Source organism: Gallus gallus, chromosome 2, assembly GCF_016699485.2.
Source record: "Gallus gallus isolate bGalGal1 chromosome 2, bGalGal1.mat.broiler.GRCg7b, whole genome shotgun sequence".
NCBI lineage: Eukaryota > Metazoa > Chordata > Aves > Galliformes > Phasianidae > Gallus > Gallus gallus.
In genome coordinates, this window is record NC_052533.1 from 40,815,028 (window position 1) to 40,839,832 (window position 24,805).

The window sequence follows — 24,805 nt, forward strand, 5'->3', positions numbered from 1 at the left end:
TTCTTGCCTCAGTTTCAGTTCAATACACAGTGTATTTGATGCCTTAGATTTTAATTTCAATCTAAATATTTTGATTGTGCTGTATTTTTGAATATGCAGTACTAGACCACTTGTTTCTAAGTGTTGAGCTGTCAGCAGAAAAGAGTATTACTAAAATTACATCTGTCACAAGGGGGAAGCATTTGACTATGTTTAGTAACTGAGGAGTTCAGCAGGAGTGTTGATGGAATTCTGTGTTTCAAGATCTTTTCTTTCCTTTTCCTTTCTTCATTTACCCTTTAATATTCTAATTTCTCTTTGCCATCCTTGCCCTCTCCCCTCACCCCCTTTTTGTGTCTCTCCAGCTTTTCACCCGATTCAAGGCATAAAAGCTTCAACTTGTAGTTCTTATTTCACCAGTTTCTCTCCTAGTTCATTTTGAATCCTGAGTTGCTTTGTTGATTGTTTCCTTGATGCCATAGATTGTGCTGCTCCTGTGGCTAGGGCAACAGGAGGTTGATAATAGTGATAATAGCACAGTTAACATCTCGTCAGATGTTTCCTTCATAAAGTGTTGTAAATCAAGTAGGAGAAAAGTAAATGCTCGTTTTATTTTCAGACTGCTGTGCTGATAAGTCAGTAGGTACTGAGCAAGAAAATGAGAAGAAAGCAGTGGAAATTCTGTGTAGTTACCAGGGGGAGGATTATAAAGGGACACACTGCTCCTTGCTTGAAACATGTAACTGATAGCAGGGACAAATGTGTGACTGCCACTCCAGTGAGTGATGCTGCACGAATGCCCCCTAATGAAGACCTTGCTAAAATTCAGAGTTCATACAGGAAATCTCTGTGGAAAAAAAAAATCTCAGTGATTTTAAATGTTATATAGCTCCTCAAGGTCTCGCCTGCAGAGCAGACCTGGTCATATGTGAGACGTGAAAATGAGCTTGAATGAGGAATGTAGCTAATGAGTGGCCCACGGTGATTTCTGAGCTTGCTGGCTTCTACTGCCTGTTTGCTAGAAGAAGAGCACTAGGTGCTAGAGGTGGCAGTTGGTTTAACTGTCACCAGCAAAAAGGTTAGAAAATCGTGTCTATGATGCATGGAACCAAAACTAATGTTATATTTCCTGTACTAATCTCAGCTACTGTCAAGTCTTTATTGATAATTTTGTTGGTTCGTTTATTTCATTTTCAGAGAGAAGAAAATGTGTGGGTCTGTATGAATACAAAATAGCTGTATACTAGCTTAAGTAGTTTATGATATTTCATCACCCTTTGTTCAGAGAACACATTGAACAAAATCAATCCTTTTCTTTAGAAATCATTGGTTTATTCTTCATTTTCATGAATAATTGCTGCAATCATAGAAAACTGTTATTAATACAACAAAATTAGTATGTAAATATGTATAAAGACCTACATGTGGATACTCAATCAGCATTTAAGTATCCAAATTCTTGATTCAAAAATAAGGAGATGCATTGAAGATTTGCCAGAATAGGGCTTTTTGTTTGCATGAATTGTTCCTTTCAGACGCCAGTGCTACATTTTACCATTTTAGCCTTCAAGTAGGCAATTAATTCTGACATACTCATTTGAAATAGATGTGCAGAAATATTAGAAAAGAATTGCCTGTTTAAAACCTATGTTTCTGGTTAGATCTTTCCTGGACAGTCTGAAGTACTAGGCCTACTTGTAAGAACAATGTGAGGAGGATGTTCTGCCAGTTTACATGAATAATGCCGTTTTCTTGTCCCACACTGTTCTTTCAGTAGCTGTTTCACTGGGATAGTCAGGAACTCAGAGTGAGTCTGTTTATACAATTACTTCATATACTTTTGTAATAAGGATGAGTGAACGTTACAGAAAGTGCATTAGGCAAAAGGAAAAACCTTGGCCTCCCCATATGAAGAAGTTTTGAATAATTTAGTGTTGTAAAAATTACTAGAGAGGATGTATTTTTTTTCTACTGCTGGTCATTCCCACGCAGATGATTTAACACGAGGAGCCATGTTTACAGCTATATTATTAATTCCACATCTTCGTGTATTTTTTGTGGGTAAAAGTTGCTTTTTTTTTCTTCCTCTGTTTTCCAGGGTACTTTTGATGATTACTTGGAGCTGTTTTTACAGTTTGGCTACGTCAGTCTTTTCTCGTGTGTTTATCCGCTGGCCGCTGTCTTTGCAGTGTTAAACAACGTCACAGAGATATATTCTGATGCCTTAAAAATGTGTAGAGTTTACAAGCGTCCATTTGCAGAACCCACAGCAAATATCGGTGTTTGGCAGGTAATCTTTGTTTGTTTCTTTTTTAATCATTCATTATAAATGACGTTTCACCAGATTTCAGCTGTATGTTTCATCATCAGCTGTTTTTAGCTTTTAGTAGGTATTTTGTCATTTTCAGTGTCTTATAATTCCCACCGTAGTACATTTTGTGAGGTTTTTAACCACATGTACTTTTCAGTTGCCTTTGATAAGAAACTAAATCCTTTCATTAGTCCTTGTATGCGTATATGTTGTGATTCTGTTGCAATACCAACAAAACAAAGCTGCCAGATACTGCTCAGTAATTTATAGCAAAAGTATTCTGAAATTGGTAGCATCTGGGGCAATCTCAGAAGCATGGAGCTCGTCTCCTGTAGTTTCAGAAAATTGAAGAATGATAGGTAAGTACTTTGAATCCTGAGTCACGCTTGGCTGTGTGCTCTCGTGGTTACTGGTACTCAGACTAATTTTGAAATAGCTTAGATCTGTGTGAAGAGGCTGTACTTTTCTATAGAGATGTAATCTACTTAAACAGTTCCACACTAGAAGAAGTTGGTTAAGGATTTTCTGACCTCAGTTGTTTAATGATGTGATTGTGCTGGCACCAGCTAGTTTGGGCCCCCCTGAGTAGACTGCGATAGTAAGTTGATTCTGGCTGATAAAAACTCTGCAGAACTCCTCCAAACTCAGAGGTGTTTCTGGTAAGAAAGAAGGATAGTCAGTCATAGCCAAAGATGTAAGTTTTCTGTAACAGCAATGTGGGGTAGGCTGGAGGAAAGATCTAGGAGATGATCCATATTCTAGTTTAAGTTTTCTGTTGACACATGATGAAGACAGAGGACAGAATAAACTAGTAGTTTGCTTAATTTGATTTTAGTAAACTATTTTACATGGAAAGTTAGAGCATTGGCTGAAATATTTCTGTTAAAGAAGTACTGGAATTATTTTATCATGGGAGCTGACTCAACAGCTTACTGTCAAGGAGAAAGTTACTTCTGCTAATTCATTGTGATAATTGCTAGGTTTCCATATCAGCTTTTCTCGTTCCAGAGAGGACCGTGGAAAGAGTAAGCATTGTATTGCAAAAGCAATTGTCATACTATATTTTCAGGCATTTTGTGGGAACTCTACACACAAGAGCTTCTCAGACTTGCGTGTGTTTAAATGTAAACCTTTGTTTCGACAAATTCAACAACTACATTCAGCTTGAAAAACTGATTGCTATTTCAGAAAGGTTCTGAACCATCTCTACATTCTCTGATTGCTTAACATAAGGACAAAACAAAACCAGAATGCTGGGACAGTTAATTCCTCTAGTTTTGTCTTTTTTCTTTTATTTTGAAAGAAATACATGTTCAAGAGTATAACTGTAGAAGGATACACAGTCTTTTGTGTGTTCAGATTGAGTCATGAGGATACCAAGGTTAAGATTGCTTTCCTGACCATGTTTTTTGTTAACCTTTTCTTTTCCTGGAGGATTATTCTGAATTCTTTCAGGAGGTGATTTGGATATCACCTCCATCTAGGATGTTACTGGTCTTCCAGTACACGTACACACACAGATGCATTAAATTACAGAAAAATTCAGGGTTGCCAGGTGTGCTTTGTGGTATTACAAACCTTGTTGTGGTCGTGCTGTTGCCTGTTTTTATGGGTGACATAGCACAAATGACTTGCCAAACCAGTCTACATTATAGAAGTCAAAAGATGGAGAGAGAAAAAACAAGTAATGACTCTCCTGAGGATTTCGTAGAGAGGGAGGGAGAAATTTTATAGAGCACTTTGGGGACTGATAAATCAGAGACAATCATCATAACCGTGAATGTGTTTGTGTCTTATTTCAGTTGGCTTTTGAAACTATGAGTGTAATATCAGTAGTTACTAACTGCGTACTGATTGGAATGTCTCCACAAGTGAATGCCCTTTTCCCGGACTCAAAAATGGATCTTGTTTTGACTGTGGCATTGGTAGAGGTAAGTCTGACTTCAAATAGTGTTCAGATAGATGTTTTTGTAGGAAACAACACGAAGAACAGCGGAAACTATACCAGTAAGTAGATAAAAATCTGCTCATTGTAAAAGGATTTTAAAACTTTCTCTGCCAAATAAGTGTAAAAACCTTGCTTTATTTTCTGTGCTTTCATGTACTGCGAGTGTTGTTGCTATACTTTTGTAATACATTCTTCATATTTATTAATATTTCTCATAATAACTTATCTGAAACAAGTATGTGTAAGATCTAAGTGATTGTAAGACCATTTGAGTTTTATCTTTTCCTAGTTCTATGTAGTAAACACTTGAGTTTCTTTTCAGGCAAATGGGTGGCCATTTTATACCTTAACAGATTGTAGATCACTGTCCTTATGTATCTTTCTATTGGAAATTTCTTGCAAGAAATGTAAATTATTTTAAAATGATGTTATTTTAGCTTTTAGGAATGTAGGTTATTTTTCTGTGTTGTTTGTATATATTGTTGAATTGCCTTATAGAGGTATAGCCTCTATAATACTTCTGTGTTGTTGTTACAGATGTTGTAGGTTATGCAGTGAATTATGTGCTTGCTTAAAGTTTGCTAGATATTAATCACAAGTCAACTGGTTTACTGAAGTTCAAGTCTATGGACAACCTGATACATTTTTCTGTTATGCATGTGTGAACATTTGCATTAGCCTCAGTGAAATGTTTGAATGTAAAACTAATTTGAGGATTTAAATGCAGCATTCTGATTAGTTCATTGCTAGATAGTATATCTAGAGAGGTTATGTTACAAAAACTATGTGACTAAATGTTACCAGAGTGAAGTTTTAATGTCCATCTGGTCTCTGAGCAGACCTCTGTTTGATAGGCCGTAGGAGAATACCAGCATTTTTTCTCTCTCAATTTAAATTCTGCTTATGTGCAATCCTGTACCATTGTGCAATTCCTGTGCTTTAATTAGGTAACGCTTGGAATTTCTTTTAAACAATACATCTCAAACACACATGTTTATGAATCATATGGAAAGGAGAATAAAACAAATAAAGGAATAAATGAAAGGAAGAAAGTCTGAAAAGATAAATCAATCCCGAAAGGAGAAATGACAAGAGTGTTCTTTTATATGAAGAAACAACTTGGACAAGGCTACTCAGCTAGAGCAAACTACATTGTATGAAGGGACAAGTAGAGGGTAATGCTAGATGAGCCAGAGAGGAAAGGCAGCTATTTGGTGATAGCGAAGTCAACTTTTCATTTCCTTATTAGTAAAGAATAAACTTCATAGTGCACTTGTCAGAAAAGATATATTTAAAAAATGGTTTTGATCGTAAGTACCCAATATGCCTAATACTTCCAATGTGCTGGTTTAATTCTTTCTGCTGTTTTTGTGTTGTTATAAACTATTCATTGTCTGAGAAATACAAGACAAAAAAAAAAAAATCTGCAGCCTAACAAGCCCTATATGACTTTTTAAATATTGTTGGTAATAAACAATTCCATAACTGTTGCATCTGAAGTTTAAAACATTAGCAGTGTCCTGAGGGACAGACTTGCAGTGTTCTTTAAACAGTATTTCACACTTTCACTGGTTTGTTTTCTGAAGAGTCAGAGCGGCGTGGGTCATACAGCTCTGCAAGAGGTGTTGTAACACAAGGTACAGAGTGTCACTTGCAACAGTTCTCCAAAGTGAAAGACATTCTGAATATCTCTGTCTGTATGTAAAATTACAAAATCAAATCCAACAGGAATAATTTTTCCTTCTGTTGAAGGCAGTTTCCATTGTACAGACAGATGAGTTCTCAGTTACAGTGATAATTTTTAACAGTAGTTCATTGAAGGTTTTTCAAGTTAAAACACTGATTTCAAAAGGAAGGAAGGGAGAATGACTAGATGATGTGGGACTGCAATCAGTTTCCGCAGTAGCATGATTTTTGGTGGCTTAAGGACATGGGTATATTTTTGCCTCCTCTTCCAGGGAATCTATTTTATCCGTTACACTGGCATTTTCTTTTATCTGGTGCGTGATGAATCAGATCAGGGAACTGATTTGACAGAATCTGTCTGATCCAGTTCACTGTTGCAAGGAAGAAGGGCAGAAACAGTGCTGTATGGAAGGCAGCGTTGCCACTTATAGCAGGGCTGTAGGTTTCTGCTGGGTTAAATTTGTGGAACTTAAGCACCACAGAGTCTCTCCTGTAAATCTTGCTTCATCTAGAGGAAGATATCTAACCTGGGAGAGGAACACAAATCTCATGTTATTGACACTATTCCCACGCACATTTGCTGTATTTATTAATGGTTGTTGTGCATATTACTTGTAAAAACAATGCAGATACAGAATACATTACACAAAGTCTCTAATACAAACCTGGTGCTTTTTAAGCACATCAGTGTCAGGGTAGGAAAAAATTCTGTTGCATGTGCCAGCTTGTCAACAGAAGAGCTTTTTAGATCACCTACTAGAGATTTTGTGCAGAAGAATGATAAGAGTTATTTTACTTTCTGGTGTTTGCTGCAGATGGAGGTGAGAATTTTACGGTGTATTCGTGCTTTGTTGACAGCAGTTTGGCAGGCAGTGTGAAGATGTTAAGGAATACAAGAAACTTACTTTTGTAGGCTATGTATGCTTTCACGTGTTCAGTGGATGGGGTTACCTACTTAAATCTTAGCTGTCATTAAATGTTTTTGTCAGGTTTAAGTCATTGAGGCTCCAGTTGAATATTTATACCTGGTTTGATGCAAGGCTGAACAGAGAAAGTGTCGTTCTTACCAAGCAAAGCATAGATGGTAACAGTGACCTGAATTTTATTTTTTTCCTAAAAATGTTAGTGTTTACTAACGATGATAATAATATTCTTTCAAATGAGAATGTGTTTACCTGGCAAGATTTGACATCATTTAGTACAGATGTGAAGAAGAATGTTTGATACTCTTATAAGCAGACTATACCAAGCTCTTACAGGTTTATGCAAAATAATTTTCCATTAACAATGCTGAATCTACTGCTATGTCTTATGGACATACATATTATATCACCAAAGCAAGTGCTAATTAAATACAATAAATCAGTATGCAGTTTATAATAAATAATACCAAGCATTAAAATAATAACATTTAATAATATTGAAGTATTAAAACAGTGATTTTCCTTTTTGAACAGTTGACCTATTTTCATCAGTCCAACATCTGCTTCCATGGCAACATAGTTTGAACCTGGAGCAGAATCATGAAACTCCCCTCTTTTACTTATGGATGGATGCTAAGTGAGTGAAGCAAGTGCAGTTTTCAAACAAAGAAGTAGATATATGTCCTTAAAGTAGGAAACAGTGGGCCCTTATTATCATTCTTCTAAAAGAGTTAAGTCACATAGTTGGCTTAGTTCTTCAGGCTCTACCATAGATACGTATTTTCTTTGTGAATCATCTGTGCAAAGTAAGACGCAAGGTTAAAACAAGATATAACCTTAATTCAGCAGCACTTTTTTTTTCTTTGAAAATTAATGTCACAGAGCTTTATTCTTGATAACTCCTAAAAATTATGAGAGTCTAAATTAGAAAGAAGAATGCTAATGAAACTGCTTTCAGGTCTACTCTGAAAGCTATTTCCAGAAATCATTTACATGTCCAACACTTAGTAGTAGAGTGGTTGTTCTATTTGTTTTTGTTTTAAATGATCCACCAATAGGAATGTTTTGAAACAGTGTCTGTAAAATTTTTATACCGATGTATCCTAAACTCCAAAAGTTACTGGTTTTGTATCCAGCACTCAAATGGTAAACTTTTATTCAGAAGTGAATGTGGTCAGGATGTTCTATATCACACAAAGGTATTTGTTGTGGATGAGTTTGGAAATGCTGAAGAGTAACAGAGGGCTATTTTGATAGCTGTAATATAAAATCTGACCGTATAGTTTACGAATGTGATTTTTGGAAGAAGGTAATTACTTCTGGTATAGATAAAAATGAGGACCATAGTGTAAGGATAGGGCTAGGATATTTGTAGAATTCTCTTTTCTAAGTTAAGCAAAGCCAGTTCCTTCATCCTTCATGTGTTAGGTGCTTCAGCCCTGTAAGCTTGGTGGCCTTCGACTTGGCCTCCTCCGGATTTTCAGTGGCTTTGTTTGCGCTTATCTCCTTGTAACTTTCTGTCACTTGCAGTGGGTGTTCTTTCTTTGTCCTCGGTGCATTTGCTCTTGAATCAGGGAAAATTAACGATCAATTTTGAAGACACGTGGACAACGTGGACAACACTTAGCTTTCTTACTGCTGAAACTTTTCAGCAATAGTCTCCAGATATTTGCTTATCCGTCTGCTTCTGCTTTCCTGTGGCAGCGTAGCCTTTTCATACTGGTAATGCATACTTGCATGCATGTATACTGCTTGAGGGTGTTTCATTTATAGTGTCAAGTTGGAGTACTGCTACTTCATTTGCAGCTTGAATAGTTTGTCAGCTTTCAGGTACAAATATAAATACTATTTACTGGTAAGTATTTGATGTGTGGATTAAATTAATTTCTGACTGACAGTTTGATTTGACATAAAGAAGTTAACTGTAGAAAAAGTGATTATCTCTGGTGAATAAATATTAATTGGAAAGCTATATGGTTCTTTTTCTGAAATGCTTAATGATAAGATATAAACCTTACTGATAGCTTTACAGATCTTTTTTAGGAAAGTACTTAGTAAGCTTACTCATCCGGAGTTTTATTCTAGTAACACAGATATTATAGCCAGCACCCATCTGTGCCTGCTATTGTGATGAAAATAGGAAGATGTAGAAAGACTAATGGAAAAATGTACTTTATATGAATTGTTAAATTACTTGGTTCATTGACGTATGCATAGGTAAAATAATTCTGCGTTGTTACCAATTCTGCATGTTAAAAAAGGTTAATCCAAGCCACTGGTGATTTCAATTAACATATTGTTTCCATTTGAGAATTCCTCAGCAACGAACAGCTTAATGTGGATAGGAAATCAAATCCAAAAGTCTTCTTTAAAAAAAAGAAAATATGCTTTCATTTTTAATAGTTTACAAAACGTTCATTTGACTTCTGCATTATTATTATATTAGTCTGCACTAGACTTACAGGTAAGCCACTGCAAGTTGATTTATTCATAGATTTGCAATTCTGACCCATAAAAATAGCTTTTTGATGTTTAAATTTCAAGCTGAAACCATGTGGAATGTTACTGGAATATGTAGAGTAGCATTAGTTAAAAACAACAGCTGGAAGTTTCTGATGGGTACTGCACTATAAAGTACACATATATATGTGTATATATAAAAACACAGCATACTGATCCTTCAGTTTATTTCAGGAGGTTCTTGGAATTGTAGGTTTAGTTTGAAAGTGAAGATGTCAGATATTTTAGATATGTTAATATTCTTTTAACAGGGGAACAGATTGCTTCTCAGATTTTTCTCACCTCAGTGAAAGGTTCAGCTTCTCAAGGAAGAAGGATTTATAGATTTGTCTATTTAAAATTCTGTAAAATGCTTACTGCTGAACCAAATTCCTGCAACCATATCAGTGAACTTAAAAAAAAATGACAGTTTTGCAGACTGTACGTGAACACAAAATGTTTTTTAGTTCCAAAATCAAACTTTATCACAGTTCTTTCTATTGTCATCTCACGTGGCTTTTGCTGTTATTGTTGGATTGGGGTTTGGGGTTTTTTTGGGTTTTTTTTTCTTCAAATTTATGGTAAAATAAATGAAAGTGAACATGAAAAAAGTTCTTAGAGCTGTGTGAGTTTGTAGAAGCTGGTTGTATTTCCTAGCATTCTGGTATTATAGAAATGAAAACGCATATTAACATCTAGCGAAGCTGGGTCGGATCACTGATTTATTTAGGCCAAATGGCAACAGAGGACAAAGGAAGGTTGTATTCGTATAGCTAACTATGCAGTCAAGTTTCCTCAGAATTAGTTCCCACACTTTGTTTATTTGTGGTGTGAACCTTTTTAAGGTTTACTCATGACTGAAAATGACATAGCCAGACCTGCATATGGAAGCATACAGTGCATTTATACAATGGCGTATCCTTTTTTTTTTTCAGAAGAACTTCAATTATTTTGTAGTAAGAAGCCAGTTAATTTAGACAAGTACTGTTAATATATCCTACCTTTCTAAGTCATTGCCATGTGTGTAGGTTCTACCCTGGATTTTTCTAGCTTTTCTCTGCTCTTTTCTTTTTTTTCAGTTGTATTTTTCCATGTAAGGTCTAATTCTAAATTAGACACAGCCAGTGTGGGTGTAACATGGTAGTAGAGGTTGAGAAGTCAGTGCCATGGGAAGTACTCTAAGAACACTTAGGAGAAGCAACAGTAGCAAAACTGGAATCCTCTTCTTTTGCTGTCAGCCAGGTGGGAGCACGAGCAGCGGGCTGCAAAAGGTATGAGGTGCTACTCAGCTAAAAGACATGAAATTTCCAGAAGGATCTCAGCAACATTTTAACACGTGGGGATTCCTTGACTAATTTCAGAAGACATGAGTGTGTCTTCTGGACTTGTGCTTCCTCATGAATTTAACATCATTTGGTAATTACATACTGTATTTTTAAGCCATACCTATAATAGAAAGGATAACTGGAGAACATACTTTGGGAAGTCTTCCAGGAAGAGAGCATATTCCTTCGTTATGCTAACAGTGCTTCAGAAGTGTCAACCTGGGAAAAAAAACAGGAGAAGACTGAGTAGGAATATTTTTTTCCATTCCTTCTGGGATTGTGTACGGTTGCCAAAATAAGGCAACTTCAAAAGGCAGTATGAATAGAGAACAGATCTTTGGAGACAATTACAAGACATTTTAAAGAGCTCATAAGAATCAGACATTCAGATTTCTTTAAAACCCACTTAAATTAATATTGGCCACAAAGAGGCTTCCTTTCATGTGCAAATGTTTTTTTTTCAGCTCAAGCCTGATCAGGATGTATGGCTTCCTGGCTTGCAGTTGGGACTGTCAAACAAAAGACAAGTTAATACCTATTAATATTCATTGTTTACCTTCCACTTGATTGTTTATCAATTACTTAATGACAAGATGGAGTATGAACATTCAGAGCCACCTGGCTTTACAGCTATCCCAAAGGTTGGCGTAGTATTTCATGAAACTGAATTGTTTTGTAAATAATGTATTAATTTATTCACTTAAACTATTTAAATAATTTTTTTGCAAATGTGATATTCATAACTGTCAGAAAAAGCCTGGATAGTAGCATCTGCTAGAGAATACTTACAGCTATAGGATCCAGAAACCGTATTCCCAAACATTAGTGATGCAGTTTGCAAGAGCATTTTTTAGGTATTATTTGTATTACAAACCTTCCCTTTCCAGGGGTTGTGATGCTCTTCCCGTTTCCAAAGTTTTACATAACTCTTTTGTCTAAGGAGGCTCTTAGTTTAAAATAAAGAAAGAAATAAAAGAAAATCTGTGTACCACTTGAGGATAAATCCAATTTGTCATTTGTATCTTCAAGATTACTGAGAGTGAAGATGAGTGACTCTGAGCACGTAAGGGAATCCCAAGGTAGAAAATGCAGGTTTTGCAGCTGTAATTGGAGAAGAAATAGAGAACAGAAGTTGAATAGAAATGTCTCCAAATGGCAGGAGAAATCCAGTCATCCTTGTGTTGGAGCCTCTGTATTGTCTGTTAGATACAGACATCTCCCTTCAGAGAGTCTTAATGATATGATATTTTGGCTTGCATGTTTTCCATCTAGAAACTTGTGGAATAATTCACTTTTATGCATTGTTTTCTACAATAACTACTAACACTCTGTTGTCTAGAGTGTTAAGATCTAATTTAGTATTACTTTTACTGGCTTTGTTACACAGCTGCTCAATGCAGTAGATGTAATTAGTGATTTATTGGAAAAATGCAGCAGGAGATATCCAATCTCTTCCAGTCTCTTATTAAAAATGTGCTAAATCAATTGCTATATTTTCCCCCATACCTCAGAAGTAGTTCAAAAGCATCACTTGCTTTTTTAAACTGTAGTTTTATTAAAAAGAAATAAAATCAAATCTCTGTCATTTGGTTGATTGGTTGTGTTGCGGTTGGTCTGTTGTAGTTTATTGGGTTTCTGTTAAGTGCTGAGAACCACCTGTGACACAGTTAACTGCAAACTGATTCTGGAACTTAAATTCTTTGAGGCAGTGCAACACTGGACTGAAAAGCTGTTGCATACAGAGTTTTTTTAATATTCACTTTACGAATGTTTTACCAAATGCAGACTGAAGTTGATCATGAGTCATGATATAAAATAAGTGTCAGAAGAAGTGGGGCCTAATTATTTTTGTGCTGAGTCTTTATCTTATACTGGAAGGAAGTGTCAATCCAGAATGTCACTCTTCTGATGAGAAATTAGTGGTGTGATGTGTAAAATTTCAGAGGGATTTTTCATTAGCTGTGGCAGTGTGTAAGGAGCCTGGTATGCTGCTGCTTTCTATTCCAGTGCCTTGAACGGTGCTTTTGATGTCATGAGAGATTGCTAATGTGTGCCTATAATCGGCTGAATCTCTACACTGAATTCCTACAAAGGAGTTTCAGTTAGAAGCTGCTGAGAATTCATAACCATAATATGTTTGATCAAGGTTAGTTTTAGTCAGAGGATTTGTCATAAGATGGAAAGTGAGTGTGTGTGACTGTGGGTGTGTTATGGGGATTACAGATAAACCAATATCAAATAGGAGGGTGTCTATTATTCAACTTGAATATCTTACACTGTTTGCAATACTTGAGCTTATCTGCATCTCACTTTTTTGTTCAGAAGTTCGTAACCACTGCAAATTATTTTGTGTGGAACTTGTTTTAAGATTAGGTGAAAAGTGAATAATGGTCATTAAAATAAATGTTTATTTTTTTACAATCATGTATTATCAAAGAAGTTACTGATCTCAAATACTTTCTTGTTTTTCTAGCTGCTTAAAAGCTTCATTTTTAAAAAAAGATGTCTGTACCAGAAGTAGTTGGTAACAGATAAAGCATTAATGCATCCTGAAGAACAGCAAGTTGGAAAAGTTGAAGTATTAGTTTAATCAAACACTGGTTGAATTTGGCAGTTCTGCTTTATTTCCTATGTGATTATAGGAGCCACAGGGGCAAGCAAGAGAAATAGAGAAATAATGATGTCTTTCCAGTGGTTTTCATGCCAATTTAAGTAACTATTTTGGGGAAATACCTATTACATTCTTAAGAAACATACTACAATGTGTTTATAGGGAAGATTTGAGGGTTAACTCCTTACATATGAGTAAGGAATCCACTACGCAGCTTATAAAGTGTTTCTGTAAGTGCTTTGATTTCTCTCTCTGTAATTGCAAGAGACTAAAATTACTTTCAAGTTCTGTCTGCAAACTGTACTTACAGAGCCCAAAGTACATCAGGTAGTGAAAATGGTATGTGGCCCTATTCCTCCCCATGCAGACAGCAGATTGAAAAGTGATACTGGGTATCATTGTGCTAATAAATTCATGAATTGGTCTTCCTAAGTTTGAGTACATCATAAGGTACAAATGGGTCTGCCTTTTTATGACTTGAAGTTTGGGTTAAATGCATAGCTTGAAAGCCTCATGTAGCACAAAATGTCACTGCTGATTTCCTAAATAGCAGTGACCACATTTCTCTGACTGCTGTGTGGTCTTTTTGTTGGTGTAGTTGAAATGAGGAGTCCTGAGTATGCTGTCAGTTGAGTTTTGTACCATTCTTTCTGTGAATCTCTTCCCCTCCCTCCTTCTGTCCCTGTTTCTGAAGGTGGAGTGAGTAACAGTAATGGCAGGCTGCTTTCTCTGCCCCCTCCCCAGTCATAGATGAACCTCTGAGTTACTCAGTTTAAATAAAATAACAATGAAAATAATAAAACGAGTACAGCAGTGAGTCAAAAGCTGCATGTTGTAAAATGTGTTCTGAAGTATCAAAGTACATAAGGCTATATGATACATTTCTCAAATTTTAGGCCAGGGAAGCTATTTACTGCAATTGCCTTTCTAATACAAATGCTGAAGAAAAAGAAGAAGAGATTGCATCTTCCTTTGCAGTGTCACATTGTATTAAGAACTGCAGCTGTATCATTGCTCAGCCTGCCTCTGAAGACGTCTGAGCTGCGGCGATGCAGCGAGTGATAGGTGCATCATCTTAGAAGCTATAAAGTGGGACAGATACTTCTTTTGATCCCACAAAGAAATTGTGGCTAATACGTAAAAAGTTGCATTGTGATTTTTTTTTCTTTTTTTTAAAGAAAGAAGACTTAGAACTTTCCTATCTCTCTTTCAAACAAAAGAAGCCTCCTAACCTGTCATTTTTCATTAGCACATTGTCTAGTGTACAGTACATTCATTAGCACATTGCTGTGGTACAGTAATGTTAATGCAGTGCGACCGTGTTCTTATGCATATAATGTAACATGCAATGATAGCTTAGGTTTTTTTTTTGGTCATAAAGTCAAGATTTAATATGAATTCATCGTTTAAATTCTTTGTGCCTGCTACCATCTATGGCTAAAAGTATCCTTTGTCATACGTACCTTTGTAATGTGCTTAATGTTGCAGAATTGTACCTACATCTGGAAAATCAGTGTTGAAACCATGAAGAGTCTGAGAGGACTACCCAGCATTTGGGTTTCTGCCTCAGGCATAGGTTGTCTCTGTCAGGATGGGACTCAAGTGTACAACATTTTTCTTCTGCTCCCGTACACTCTATTTTTTATCAGAAAACTATGTTTTCTCTATGATAAACAATTAGTGTTATATCAAGGCAAGTCTGTGTTAAAACATGTGGGTGAAAGGTAAAAATTACACAGAACATCTTTACGGAGGCCAGAAAGCTACTTACTTGGTTCTTGTGTTGACAGAATTTTGTTGGTACTTTCTGAAGAAGTCTTCATTTTAGATTCTACCTGATAGACTGATGGTGAGCCACAGTTTCCTGTGGTGGCCTCTGCTCAAAACAGGAAGGTTTGAGGTGTTTTCTTAGTTAAGGAGTGTTTTGTGAAGGGTGGGAAGTAAACTGTTCCGGCATTGTCTCTTTCATTCTAACAGCATATGAGATTGCAAATGCACCAAGGTGCTGTCAGTGAGCTGTTGAGTCATTAAAAATAAAGCATAATCTCTAAATGTGGCCGAACTTGAGATACTCTATTTCATTAGAACAGCTGTGTATGTACAAATGGGTACCATTTCAGAATGACTGAACTATGAAAAGAAGTTGTGACGAGCTATCAATTTTAAAAGCTGTTCTTTCTTTTTGTATGTACAATTCCTTTAGATCACTGTTAGCAGAATAACAGTTTGCTGGATTGCTGCATTAAAGGAAGAAGGCAAGTATGTGGATCGGAGGATTTTACCCATACTTGCTAATCTAAAATTGAGATATTTTATAGTATGCTAGTGTTCTCTGGCAACATAATATTAAGAGTATTTGACAGTTTCGGGTCTGATCATGTTTGAAATGGATTTGCTATTTGAGATCAAATTTCTGATGCCTTGGCAGCACTTTACCAATCCAAATGCAAATCGCTGCCGCAAACATAGGTCAGAGTTGGTGGTGTTTCTGTTTTCAAGTCACTGACTAGAGTTTAAGACTAGAATAAGTATACATAAAGAAAAGCAAGAAAATCCAGTGACTTAGAATGAAAAGAAAATGAGCATTCACTTGTGATTCTGGTAATCAGAATCACAATCTGGTAGTCAGAGGGTTACGATTAATTGCTGGTGTGGTGGTGTTCATTATTTGTGTATATGTCTTAAATAGTCTTAAGATCTGTAGAGTTCTGTGATGTGGAAGGTGTGAAACTATTTTGGTACCTTTGTTGACAGTCTTATTCTTTGTTGATTATGTTTCTATCCCTGGATTTAACAACTAATCCATGCACTCAGGCTTAAGATAAAGTAAGTTTATCACTTTGAATAGATAGCTTTTAAAAGGGCTCTGCAGATACGCCTTTAGTGGCTGAACTCTAGCTGGGAGGTACTATGATAGTAAGATTTTATCTTGGAGAAGAGGTGACCAGAAATTCTAAATATGGTAGTAGTTGTCGTGTTTATTCAACCACTAGAGGTATTATTTGTATAACAGTGAAAAGTGTTATTGAGAAGCTTGCCTCGATGCAGCTTTCTGGTGATTCACGTGATCCAAGAAAAACAGAGAAGACACATAGGAGTGTGACACTGAAGAAATAGATAACGGGCTGTGAAGTTAAGAATGTTAAGAACTAGGAATTGGATATTGCTGGTTCTTCTAGATTCAGAAAATGAAATAAGAGATTATATCTCAATCTACAGCTAGACATAGGTGCTGATTATGGAGTAAGATAAGACTGGAGGAAAGAAGTATTTAGCCAAATATGTTTTTAAGGAGTTTCGTCATTTATTTGAACTATGTTTAAAGGATCTCTTTAACATAGCCATGCCTTTTTGACATTGGTTGTGTTGTGTTCGTTTCTTCTTTTCTTTCGCTTTTGATCACAGATGAACTTTTATTCATCTTCACAGTCTGTGCTAACATGCAAGATACTTCCTTGGGAATCTGCTTAATACGGAATGTGCCTCATTCACAGGGCCTCTCAGTGCAAATATCCTCTTTTTTTCTGTTCATAGAGCCTGAATCATAAAGGCAGCATATAGCATTTCTTTTGGCACTTTCTAGGAGCCTTTCTTTTGTTTTTAAACATTATTTGACAGTTACTTGGCTTGTCAGCACAGAATCTGTAGAGACAGCTTTCTTGAAAGCTGCTACTAGCTTAGGGGTTTTGCATGCATATGCTCTTAAAATTAACTTTTGCAAAACTGAAGTTGGTCTGATTCTATTCTTTTGTGTAGAGGTCCTGCAAATTTTGCTTTGTGAGCCTTAAAATGTGCAGATGTCATTCCACATTTTGAGCCTGTGATTAACAGGTATGGGATAATGTAGAAAATACAGCTTCACGTTTTCTCAGTACTCTGTAGATAGAGTTTGAAAAATAAATTTTGTATAACTTGTTGATTATACACCAGAATTCTTGCTGGTGCTGGTAGTAGCTGCACAGTGGGGAATTTAAAGGAAAGTTTGATGTAAGAAGGAAAAGAAAAAATATCACTTTTGCTTTTTAAAAACAACCTTCCCCGTTACTCCCACTGAAAATCACAGGAAAAAAAAAAAAAGAATAGTCATCTAATTTTTATTTCCATTTTGTTCATTGATATTTCTTTTTCGGAGGAAGCCATCTGTTTGGAGATCTAACAGTCTGTACCACTACAGAATTGCATTTCTGTGCACATAATACTCTTGTCTTTTGGCATAGTGTCTTGCTATCGCAGTGCTGTGACAAAACAAATGGTGGCATGTATCTCCTTTCAGCGCTGTCTTGGCTTTTAATGGCTGCAGATTTGTTGGTTTTTTTTTTCTTCCATTTCCTCGCAAGAAGTGTAGAGAACAGTGACTTCCCTCACTGAGCATCTCTGACAGCTGTAAGATCCCAATGCCAAGTTCTGGTTCCCAAGCCTTGACCTCTTCTTTGGCTTCTTGTCTGGTCTCTTGGCTGGCTCCTCTGCTGGTTGCTGTGGCAGCTGCAGAATTGTCTCTGGAGCTGCAAAGCTGGCTCATTCAGATTCTGCTTTATTGTTGGTGGTGCTGCTTCTCTTAGCTCTGTGAGAACTGTCTGTATGTTTTAAGTATATTTTGAGAATAAGAATTCTCAAAATAGTCAAATTGCTGTGATACAAATACTGATTTTTATTTTTCCTGCTTTAAAAAGAAAATGTTTGGTTCTGCATTGCTTGGAAGTAAAAATACTCTTAATACAATATGGCACAAAAAATAGCAGTTTTTTCATCCCTGACATTTTTGCTTGGCACTAGCATTCTGGATAAAAAGAATGACAGTACTTTCATTGTGTGAAATACTTCATCAACTTTGTAGATTGGGAATGTAGCTGAAATGACTTAGAAGGGATCTACTTATTAATTTCAAGTCTGACGTGCATTGAACGTGCTACCTATTCATTCATATCAGTACTCAGATACAGCCTGATCTGATTTGAAGAAGGTGTGGTAGAATTTTAAGAGGAAGGGGGGAAAGGCAAATGAATACAGACCGCAGGGCTAGGCAGTGTGGTTAAACTTTGTTTCAGGTGACTGAAGTTTGTTAAAAGAAAACAAAGAACAATATTCTTTAATATTCCTTCTTTTATCTCAGCAAAAAGTGAAATTTTCATGTCCAACAAAATTGTCTATTGAAATGTAGTATCTTTAAAGCCAGACTGAACAGTGAGAAAATAGAAATAAGTGACTAATGACGTTAGAGATGAAACGCTGTGCATGACTTTAGTGAAACTATCAAGCAGGACCAAAATAAGCCCTCAGTGAAGATTACATGGTTGCACGTTGGCAGAGGATGTGCAGGGTTTAAAGAAAAGCTGCTGTAACTAGATAACCTCTCAGTATGTTTATCACAATGGCTGTGGTTCTGTTTCAGAGCGGAAGAGACAGTCGTAAATATCAAGTAGAGGAATGTAAACCGTTTCTGAGCATTTCAATTAAAAACATGAGAGGGGAAAATGTTTTGACCCTAACTGCTCACAACATATTACAACATATACATTCTTCCTCAAACCACTCCAAAATAGGTATGAAATAAACAAAAAGTGATTCAGAAGGGCCAGTCTCCCATCTTTCTGGAGGGAACTGAAGAGATATTCCTTACATAAAGAATCATCAATATATATGACAGTCTGGGTACTGATAAGTTGGGTTTGGATAGTTCATATGCTCATGTATTTTAGGGACTCAGCATTCTGAGGTGGTCGTTGGAGACTAATTCAATCTGTGAAGAGGTGTAAAATGTCAAATATTTCTGTCCTGGTGCTGCCTTGCATCCCACAGTGTTGGCCTCCACTATTTGTGAGTCTGATTTGATACGTGAGGAGGGCTTCTCTTTTGGAAAACTTATTTTCTTGTCTATGAGAAGAAAAACAGCAGAGTACTGCTGTAATGATTTGTAGGAGAAAATGTAGAACAGCTGGGTAAGAATTCGAAGCAACTTTGGTTTGCAGAAATATTGCCTCAAGAGGAAGAATCACATTCTGTTTACCAGGTTTTTCATTCCTGCACCATTTACTGACACTACTGTATACAGAGTTAATACTCCTTGCTCCTGTGAATTGGTGAGAGACAAATTTTGTCATGTTCTCAACCTCGACAGTTTGGGGAGAAAGAAAAAAAGTTCAAGATCTAATGTATGTGTGAGTCATTTCAATACTTGGAGCTTTTCATGTGGTATCTGGTGCAGAAATGTACTGAGGATTGGAGAAAGAAAGGTCCAGATCACAGCCCTTCTGTGTGGAATTATTAGAACGAATTAGCATATCGGTTAATAATTTACCATAATTAAGACCTCTGTTAATTTTCTAGATTTCTCAAGAAGTATATTGTTATTAACATATGTAAATTAATTCCAAAATATAGCAGTTTTCCAATTTTTACTATTTACAGTTTAAGCATTCCTAACAATAATAAGGAAAAATATAATACTGCAAATGGAAATGCTGAGGGTTTTGGTGTAAGTGCAGAATTTTGTCTGGAACTGACTTACTGTTGCTGATTCACATCTCCTAACACACATACAGTTTAGCAAGACTTTGAGAGTTAAGTTCTGACGTATATGGATGTTTTTATTAGCCAGTTCTGAATGTATGTTCCCAAGTTGTAATTTCATCCAGACCCACCACCAGATCCAAGGTTCCAGACATTCCCTTAATAAACTAAACATTGATCCACTGACTTCTGGAGATCTTTTAATCTCTGCTTTTCAGTCTCTGTTGGTGCATACTTGGATGTAGGTTTCAGTTTATATTCTATTCTGTATATGAAGATACAGCAGAAAACTGCCTTTATTTTGCACAGGAGAGGCCTTCTTAATGCTGAGTACCATAAATGCTGGGAATTCTTTTAAGATTTCTCTTACAACCGAGATATGAGGAGAATGTTACATTGCTTAAAGGATTTTCATTTTCTCTTGCTTTTTCATTCCAGTGTTATTGCCTCCTGCTGCCTACCAGAGTCCATTAGCAACCAATTCTAAATTTCTAATTTCCTAATTTTATATAGTCTCCTCGCCACTCTTTTCTTCTGTTTTTTTTCTTTTTTTCTTTTTTTTTTTGGTCTGTTCTCATTGAAATCGTATTAACGATCTATTTTTGTCTGACAATTGGTTTTCCTGCGTGAGGGGATCATGCATTGTAAATGAAGGATCTGATTTGCCTTATCCATCCATGATGGTTTTGTTTCCTGATGAATTGCTGTATTGTTTGGTAAAACTGGTTTAGAGTATTAGCTGTGGATCACAGAATCATAGAATCATAAGGTTGGAAAAGGACCTACAAGACCATCTAGTCCAACCATCCTCCCATCACCACTGCTACCACAAGCTACTAAACCATCTCTCATAGCTCCTTATCCAGATGCCTCTTGAACACTGCCGGGGATGGCGACTCCACACCTCCCTGAGCAGGCCATTCCAGTGCCTGACCACTCTCCGAGAGAGAAAGTCTTTCCTTATGTCTAATCTAAATCTCCTCTGGTACAACTTGTGGCTGTTTCCTCAGGTCCTGTTTGTTGCCTGGGAGAAGAGGCCAAACCCCTCCTCATCACAACCTCCCTTCAGGTAGTTATAGAGAGCAATGAGGTTGCCCCTGAGCCTCCTCTTCTCCAAACTGAACAATCCCAGCTCCCTCAGCCGCTCCCCATAAGACTTGTGCTCCAGACCCCTCACTAGTTTCATTGCCCTTCTCTGGACATGCTCCAGAGCCTCAATGTCCTTCCTGTAGTGAGGGGCCCAAAACTGGACACAGTACTTGAGGTGTGGCCTCACCAGTGCTGAGTACAGGGGGATGATTACCTCCCTGCTCCTGCTGGCCACAGTATTTTTAATGCAGGCCAGGATGCCATTGGCCCTCTTGGCCGCCTGGACACACTGTCAGCCCATGTTCAGATACTTTGGATCACCTAAAGTGTAACTGAAGGAATAATTGGAATGTAAAAGGCTTTCAGAATTTGGTAATCACAAAGTGTGATAATTGATTATTGTATGTGTTCTGTGCATACAGACAAAAGTTGGTTGCTCCAAATGCAATGCCTTCTATTTATTTTAATGGAAATGACACTATTTGATAGAGCAGATTCTCAGCTATAAAACAGTATTTCTCAGCATAGTCACCACCTTTAGCTGATACATGTGGAGTAGCTCACTGAGATGCTGTTTATTTGTGTGACAGCTTTGCATGACAGCCCACAACATGGCTTGTCTTTTTGTTTCCTCTGCTGAAATGCACTACGCACCACCTCACTGTGCTCACATCCACTGTTGCACCTCCGTAAACATTCAGTGTGAATCGATGAATGTCAGTGGGTGCCATTTTTTCCACATGGTGGAATTCAAATTCCACACCTTTGCTTCATCTGCACTTCCATATCAGACACCATTCTGTCAAACTGCCCCTCTGCTGCCATCTGTCACACAGCAACAACATGTAATAGAATATTGGCGTGAAGGTTCAGCATCTACTGCCGTACCACCAACATCCACCTCTGATGTCATTGGCCAACATAATAAAATAGGAGACATTACTTTCAGAGCAGCTCTCATACTGAACAGAAGGATGTGTATTTTTATACAAAAAATATTTAAATGATATATGTACTGAAATTGGTTTAAGCCATAATCACTAATTCTGTATTTGTGAGTTGGGGAACTGGACCTGAGGAATGGGGCTGTTTTTAGCAGAGAAAAGCATTAGTCTATATATCTGTGGAATAAAAATGGGGAATCAAAATTCCTTGTTTACCTAACTGGTGTAATAGAAGAAGTATAAATACCTTGTTTGGAATTTGGTCAGCTTACTGTAGCTAATCCTGCCTTCTTCCCATAGATTGGAACTTATGCCAGAGGTGATCAGTGTTACTAATGTGTAACTCATGCTCACTTCCACCAGCAGTAAGTCTATAGTCTGAACTACTTACTGGTTGTGAGAGTATTTCTATATCTGTGTCAGCCAAAATGAGTTACATATATTTGCTAATCTAACTTGAAATCAAGGGCATATGACCTTCAAATTCCGTATAGGTTGTCTTGGAATAACTAACATAAAGATATCCTAGCACTCCTGGGAAATTACTGTAAGGAAAAGCTCAGTAAAGGGCAGAGTGCTGAAATACTTGGAAAATGTATAGTGATCATCTACTGAAGCACTATGCAGTGTGTGACCCAGGTGATTTGCGTTGTATTAATGACTGTAAGAGTTGTGGCACAGAAGCAATGTAGTGAATTTAGCTAGCTGATGTATCCTCTAATTTAAATCCCGAGAGTAGAAGTTTGCTGTTGCATGGAAATAATTTATAACAGTGCCATTTAATTCATAATACTAGTTTGAATATTTATTTGCACCAGATGCTTGTGTCTGAGCAATTTGGCAGTGTACTTATTAGAGATGCAATTTGATCACGTATTTGAATTTAAACCTCCATATATTCATTACAGAAATAGTTACTTCGCATATTGGGTCAAATCTACATTTGATCACTGAAGTATTCTGTACTTTAAAGTACAGTGATTTTTACTGTTGATAAAAGTTTGTTTGAGAAAAGTTATACACAGATCTAAAAGGATCATTTTCATGGTGAACTACAAAAAAAAATTGTCAATGCTGCGTATTAATGAATTTTCAGCCTATTTTACCCTGACTGGAAAGCTTTTATTTCTTTTTCGTTTAAAATTGTGAGAGTTATGTTAAAACTTGAGCTAATGCAGTTGTGTAACAGTAATTGATATATTCTAAAGTGCTATACTAATGTTAGTTTGTTTAAACTGCAAGAAACATCTGTAAAACAGATGTATAGATTGTCAAGCTGATGGTTAATTAGCCAAGGTTAATAAAAAAGGGAGGTGCTATGTTTACATCTTGTTATCAAGGAGAAAATATAGCGAGTGGGACTGAGGAGCCACTTTATGGGGAAGAGCTAATTATGAAAATGGAGTTTATCATGAAAAAGATAATTTTATGGTCCGTATGTAGGTTATCTCCCTAAGATATAAATTGGCAGCAATTTTTTATCTGTAGCTTTCATCTTTTATTTTCTGAATGTGTTTACTCCCTAGATTTTCTTGCACTTGGTATTTTCTAACGTACTAATGCAAATCCATTACTGCATTTAGCACTGCTTTGCTGAATGATGATTGCCTGTGCAAACATAGGAGAAAAGAGGTAGTGCATTCTCATTAGCAGCGTTTTCTTTTTTGGGTACTGTGGTGCAACTCAGGAGAAGCTTTTTTTAAACAACATTTTCAAGTTCCAGTTTGTCATTTTACACTGATGACTCCTCATGTTTATCTTCCCGCATGAAAAAACAAGCCAGGTTTTGTTTGAATTGGACATTTCACATCTTCTGTAAAATATATTTTTGCATATGTTATTTTGTTGTAGCAATTTGTTCTTTAATCATGTCTCTCTTTTTGAGGCACTCGGTTCTTCCTGTGGAACACTTTTGTTTCTAACTGAATAACCTTGTGCGCTTTGAACTAAGTTCCTTATTAGCTATCTTGGCTTTGTCTTACAGGGTTCATTAGGGTACATCCAGGAATACATCGTTATCATCACTGGCAGTGTTGTACTGCACAGGATTGTTCGTCATCTTCGCTTGAAAGATGGCTGTTTTTGTCTTTCATCTAGGGTTATCTCATAGCTCTTTTTCCAAAAGAACCTTGAAATCCAGGAAGTATAAAAATACATAGTGAAGTAGCTTTTAATTTCACATTAAGAATTTTAACAACTTAAAGAACCTTAAAATTATTACTATAAAATTGAAAACCATTTAACTTTGTTAAAGTTCTTCGTTTTAAATATCATTGCTCTACTTCTAGTATTGAATAAATTCCAGTGTTACTTACATCGTTAGCTGCAAAAACAGTCTTACAATGAGAGAGAAATAAAGTTTGTCTGAACAAATGCCATTACCTGAAAATTTAAACAGCTCGTTCCTCTTTTGCTCTGGTTTGTTTCTGCCTTCTAATCTGAGGAAGCTAGAATGATACCAGTGTGATGATGCAGTCCATTAATTATACCAGCGTACTGCACGGATCGAGAATCTAACAGGCCTCCAAAGCAACATAAAAGCATCTGCAAGAAATTATGTTGGAATAACCCTGGCTGTATGAATTCATACTTTATCCCATATTAGTGTCACTTCATGATTAGACAAGTACTTAACCTTTATAATATGCATTTAGTTATTTGGGAAGTTGCCCTTTCTCTCTGCTGAATTGCCAGGGTATTCAGAGCTCAAAACAGTTTCTTCCTGTTTATTGTTAATTGTTAAATTCTGTCTGCGTTAGCATTTTAGCCACATTTAGCTACCAGGCTTTTGGTTTAGAAGTTCCTTAGTATTGTTGGTGGGGGTGGGGGGTGGATTTTAGTCGAGGTCAGTGGAAAATGTATTTGATAAAGGATAATCTTACACAGTGTTTTATGTCACACACTGAATGAAGGGAAAAAAAACCCAAACACACTGAAACAGAGAACTTCTGAATATTTCTGAAAGCCGGTTTCAGTTGTAGAG

The 24,805-nt window shown here is 36.6% G+C and overlaps 1 protein-coding gene across 9 annotated transcripts in view; it reads left to right on the forward strand.

Annotated features, from left to right (window-relative positions):
- ANO10 (anoctamin 10) overlaps positions 1–24,805 on the forward strand; it is a 118,137-nt gene that overhangs the window by 12,903 nt on the left and 80,429 nt on the right. For all 9 annotated transcript variants that reach the window (XR_005857841.2, XM_004939430.5, XM_418773.6 and 6 more), the window contains exons 10-11: positions 2,078–2,269; positions 4,093–4,221. Coding sequence is in view for 8 of the 9 variants with exons in the window: in XM_004939430.5 (XP_004939487.1) it covers positions 2,078–2,269; positions 4,093–4,221 (321 nt within the window). In the remaining variant the exon portion in view is untranslated. The remainder of the gene's footprint in view (positions 1–2,077; positions 2,270–4,092; positions 4,222–24,805) is intronic.